This window comes from Triticum aestivum, chromosome 1B (assembly GCF_018294505.1).
Source record: "Triticum aestivum cultivar Chinese Spring chromosome 1B, IWGSC CS RefSeq v2.1, whole genome shotgun sequence".
Classification (NCBI taxonomy): Eukaryota; Viridiplantae; Streptophyta; class Magnoliopsida; order Poales; family Poaceae; genus Triticum; species Triticum aestivum.
In genome coordinates this window covers 16,964,861-16,969,858 of record NC_057795.1, presented here as the reverse complement: position 1 = coordinate 16,969,858, position 4,998 = coordinate 16,964,861, and the positions used below count along the sequence as shown (strand labels likewise).

Below are 4,998 nucleotides of genomic sequence, written 5' to 3'. Positions count from 1 at the left end.
TTATCCAACAAAAAATGGATAGTCACATGGAGTATTTATGAAATACAATGATTTTTGCAGTCTGAAAAACAATCAGCAAATCTGATCCTACTATGAAGATGTCGACGAATATCAAGAAAGTTGGGGCATAGCCTAAGGCGTACGAGATTGATTCGACTCACCTTGCGGCGATCCGAACAGCAAAAGTAAACCGGACAGCGACGCCCTCAGGTATGGCAATATTCCTCTACCTCACCTTCAAATTTTAGATTCTGAATTATCCTGAGCAATGAATCGAGCTGCATACTGGAACTTGACGTTCGTTCCTCCATCCTTAGCATGTTCCTCAATAAGTGTTTATTATCTTCAATAAGGTGAATGCAACGAACCTAGTGGAACAAAGGTCTCAAATTTGAATGCTGGAAATAATACATGCATGAAAGTATTGTCCTAAGACATTGGCACCAAACAAAGAACATAACTAAATCAAGGTGCACAAGAAGCCTCAATTGGGAAGGACCAAAAGAAAAAAAAAACTTAACATATAAATAAAGATAATTATGAGGTGAAAAGAACTGAAAATCCACAGTAAACTGAACCATGACCCGGCCAACACCTCCCTCTCTCCTGCAAACCAGACAAGAGTCTGACCTTCATTACATTAAATACTAATTTGAGTGGTAATCTCTCTCTCTCTCTCTCTCTCTCTCTCTCTCTCTCTCTCTTAAACGACATGTTGAATTTAAATACTATATAAGTATATATAAACAAAATCTATATCATACAATAATTAACATGCTTGTATTTCACCTTACAAAGGAATAAAGAATTGTCTTCAACATAAATGCTACCCGCAAAAATGAAAGACATGACACCCGCAAAATAAACGACATGTTGAAGAGAAAGGTTGTAGTTACATATGATGTCTTGTAGTACTTGTAGATGACCAGGATGTAGTAAACACTCAAAAATGATGAGCTCATTTTTGCTAAAGCTATGTGTCCAACTGATTTTTTTGCCTTATTTCCTGCCAAATACCTTCTTCTTTGTTCTTCCAATGCCTCCCTTCACCACCCCTACCTTGGCTCCTCTCCACTACATGTCAACCTAATGTGGCATGCATATTCTGATCATGTCTATCAATCATATACCCAAGTTCCTCACCATTGTGTCCCCATCCTTCCGCATCTTGACAAGTGTCTGCGAGCATCACATTTCCATCACGCCTAGCACAATCAATGTTGCTGTGTACTGTTGAACAAACATAACAAAAAAAATATTATCAGGCAAAGCACCTTTTTTGACAGATGAACTACAACATTTGGGAGTCATCGGAGGGGCAATGGAAAGATATTTTATGTAAAGGACAAGAGAAATATCATGAAAACATACATAGCAAAAAGGGGAAACATATCCAAAGCATTGATGAACACCATTTGGCCTTATGAAAATAAGAACCCCTGTGAACTTGACCAGATCAAAACAATAAAAACATAGGTGCATCACACACCTATTGCCATCCAATAGATTTTCCCGTGTTTGCACGTTCTGTGTGTTACATGTGTGCGCTCATCTAGCTGAAGATTAACTAATCAAGCTAAATTTCTATATCAGCGCATCTGGCCGAAATCAATTAGTGAATCTATGTTGTTTCAGGTGAGTGTACGGGAAGAAGTAATCAGCAAGAAGGCGTGCTATATGGCCGTGCAAACAAAGATAAGAAAATTACTTAGCTTGATCAATCTGCAGCTTGCCGATTCCTTTCGGGCCGGATGGGCATGTCTGGCTGCTGCGCAATACAGTACAAAGCATGCAAACTGGATCGAATCAGGTTTTCAGTGAATCACAGGGGGAGGCATGGGGCAGTGGAAGGTGAGGACTGCAACATTGATACCTTCAGCAAGGAAACGGTCTGCCGGTGCCGCCATCGACAACTCCAGCCACTGCCGGAGTTCAGCTTTCGCCGGCAACCATAACCATCCAACCAGTGGACCCGAGTAGCCCACCTCGCCAACCCTCACCGTGTAAGACCAGCGCGCCTACAGCCCCTCCAACCACCGACCATCTCCTTCCGGCCGCCTGGACACCGTAGCAGCAGATCGAGCCAGAGAAACGGCCACGACGCGCTGCCATGCCCAAATCCGCGGCAGCCCTCACGTGCAGCCGCAGCAGCCGCACGCCCCGCACCAGCCGCGCCAAGGAGCACGTCCAAGAACGCCCGCCCTCTGGAGGCCAGCAGCACCATCAGCAGGGACGCCCGCCTCCACAGATAGGCCAGATCTGGCCAGCCCGCCTGCCCACTCGAGCTGCAGGGCGCCGCTAGACCAACGGCCGAGGCCGCATCAACTCTGGCGCCCTGCGCCGCACGCCGGTGACGCGCCCGCGAGCCTCCTTGCAGCCCGGAGCACGGGCGCTCCGGCCCACGCCCTCCAGATCAATGCCCTGCTCCACGGCGCCCTCCACCACACAGCCACGACACCATGCCCTCCCGCACGCTGCGACGAGCTCGCCTGCACGGGATACGCCACACCTCTACGCGCGTATAGAGGGAGAAAAGGAAATGGCTCGGGATTGAGGTGCGGTATTGTACATGCAACGTTTTTTTCTTGCTGCTTTTTTTTAAAACTGTTTTTTTCTTATTGCTAACGGACACCCCAGGGGCTGCCTAGGCTGACACGTTACTTAGAGTCTTGGACCTTGGCCCAGCCCAAAGCAGCTCGGCGGTGCTCTAGGGTTTGCTCGATTGGCTCGGCGGCGGGCGGCGGCTGGCGATTGGCGATGGCATCTGTAGAGGAGTTGGAGGATGAGGAGGAGGAGGAGGAGGTGGAGGACGTCGAGCCTTTATTGTACGACCGGGCGAAGTGGGTGGCCTGGGCGGTGGAGGAGAAGGAGAGGTCCCGGCGGGAGGAAGAGGAGAAGGCTCGGAAGCGGGAGGAGAACCGGCGGAGAAGCGAGGCACACGATGCGGTCATGGACTCCATCATCGAGCACGATCCCAAGGTGGGGCGCGACGTCTACACCCGGTTTTTCCTCAGGGACTTCTCCGTCTTCAACATCGACGAGGAGTGTAAGTGGCCTCTCCATTTCTCAAGCCGGTGTAGTGTAGTGCTGTTCTGTTTTGTAAAATTTTCTGGTTGACAGTAATGTATGGGTATGGGAACTCAACTAGTACGTTACAGTAGGATGTCTCTCGCCTGTATAATCCTCTGTTAGGAGAATCCTCTGACATGCCATGTTCTCTTCATTATTGATGCATAGCAGTGAACAGTGAATCCCAATCCGTTTACTAGATTGATTCAGGTGTATCAATTGACAACAGGAACTCACTGATTTGGCTAAAACCGAAATTTACTTTCTACAGATGGTGAGATGATAGTTTCCTCTTGAAGTTAACAGCGAATCTCAGTTCATTTACTTGGATTTGATTCGTATGTATCACTTAACAACAAGAATCACTGATTTTGCTAAAATTGAAATTAACTTGGTTCATATGGTTAAGATGATAGCTTTCTCTGGAAGTTAACTCAGCAAGTCAAATAAGAATATTGCGTGGTTTAACTCAGTGGCATATAAACGGGAAGAACACACAAGCTGGGGCTGTTTATTGTCATGAAATAATCTGATAGATTTATTTTGCTTATTAATTGCAGCATCTGTCCCTCCAATGCGATACACCGATAGTATCTACCAAGATGAATTTGGGCTAGAAGACTCTGCAAACATCCTCTCTGTCAGCATAGTCTCCTCAGATGTAGGCTTCCCAGTCGATGTCTATGGCCGTGTCATTGCCAGAGACAGCATTGACTACAAGTGCATTTATCTCTTTCACCGCAATAGAGATGATTGCCAGCGTGTCAACGAGGTACATCCTTCCTTCTAAGTCCGTTCTAATCAGGTTTCGTTTTATTTGAAGATGCCTTTAATATCAACTGTTAATGTACATACATCTAAATGGAGTCATCTTAGTGCTGGTGGTTGTCGTTCCAGATAGTCATCTGCATATAAATGGAGTAGCTTTTATGCCATGCTTTCGATCCTCATTTTGAGCAGTGTTTGGATGAGCATACTTTAATCTCTCGTGCAATTCTTTTCATAGGATGGAATGCTGATTTTAACTGGCCCATATCGAGGTCTAGTGCTGGTTGATTTCATCTATCTAGAGATAGATCTTAAAATCAGGGAAGAAGGAGTTCCAGAAAGGCCATTTAGCAAGGGTCTAATAAGTATTGATGGCCGAGTACTGTCTAGAGAGAAAGATGTCATGGTTAGAAGTGAAACCCTTGAGAGCTGGCTCAGCACTACAGAAGTGAGATTCACAACTGTCCTGAACGCAGTCGAGTGCACCTTTGAAATCAAGCTCACTGAGGGGCTTTTTAAAGGAAATATAACAGTTGGCATCGCGGATAAAGCTCGCAAGCTGGACAATGAACACACGATTGTGATTCATGACAGCACAGCAGATGGCGTGGTTACAAGTGATGAAAGTGGAGTTATCAAACTCCGGCGAAGTGTCATTACTATCTGTCTGGAAAGAAATGTGATGTTTCGCATAAATAATGAGGCTGCTGGTGTTTGTGTTGAACGAACCTTTGGTTTCACTCCACGCCGCACTGGTGTAGATGAAGAGAAAATTACATGTGGTGCTGGGAAGTTCGGATTCAGGATTGTCTGGTCCTTGATGGACTTTAGGCTGTAATCCTGTGACTTGGTAAACTTAGTTCTGATGTAATGAAGTGATGCAATGATGTAGTGAACTATGTTAATCTTGATGTAATAATGTGGTGCACTAAGTTATATTATTGTTATTAAGTAACTTGATGGATTATAAGTAATGAGTAGCGAACTAAGTTATTATATATTATACCAAATTTGTTGGCTTAATTTTTTGGCATAATTAATGAAGATTAGTGCATTTGGCGTTTTGTTAGACATGTATTAGGCAGAAATACGAACATTTGTCACTGTTAAGGGACTTTTCTACCATATTTATCTGTGGTTTGTATTGACTGCTCATGGTCA

General features: G+C 45.1%; 1 protein-coding gene across 1 annotated transcript; it reads left to right on the top strand.

The window, feature by feature from the left end:
* Nucleotides 1-2,696: 2,696 nt before the first annotated feature.
* LOC123103949 (uncharacterized) lies at nucleotides 2,697-4,792 on the top strand. Its single transcript, XM_044525654.1, has 3 exons — nucleotides 2,697-3,046; nucleotides 3,630-3,841; nucleotides 4,076-4,792. Exons 1-3 carry the CDS (start codon nucleotides 2,758-2,760, stop codon nucleotides 4,673-4,675), a joined length of 1,101 nt encoding a protein of 366 aa, XP_044381589.1. The 5' UTR covers nucleotides 2,697-2,757; the 3' UTR covers nucleotides 4,676-4,792.
* The last annotated feature ends 206 nt before the right edge of the window (nucleotides 4,793-4,998 follow it).

What these genes read in the sequence shown, in the direction of transcription:
- LOC123103949 (XM_044525654.1), top strand. Translation starts at nt 2,758, where the DNA reads ATGGCATCTGTAGAGGAGTTGGAGGATGAGGAGGAGGAGGAGGAGGTG. An exon ending in CTTCAACATCGACGAGGAGT is followed by an intron (nt 3,047 to 3,629) that starts GTAAGTGGCCTC and finishes TATTAATTGCAG; the next exon opens with CATCTGTCCCTCCAATGCGA. An exon ending in ATTGCCAGCGTGTCAACGAG is followed by an intron (nt 3,842 to 4,075) that starts GTACATCCTTCC and finishes TTCTTTTCATAG; the next exon opens with GATGGAATGCTGATTTTAAC.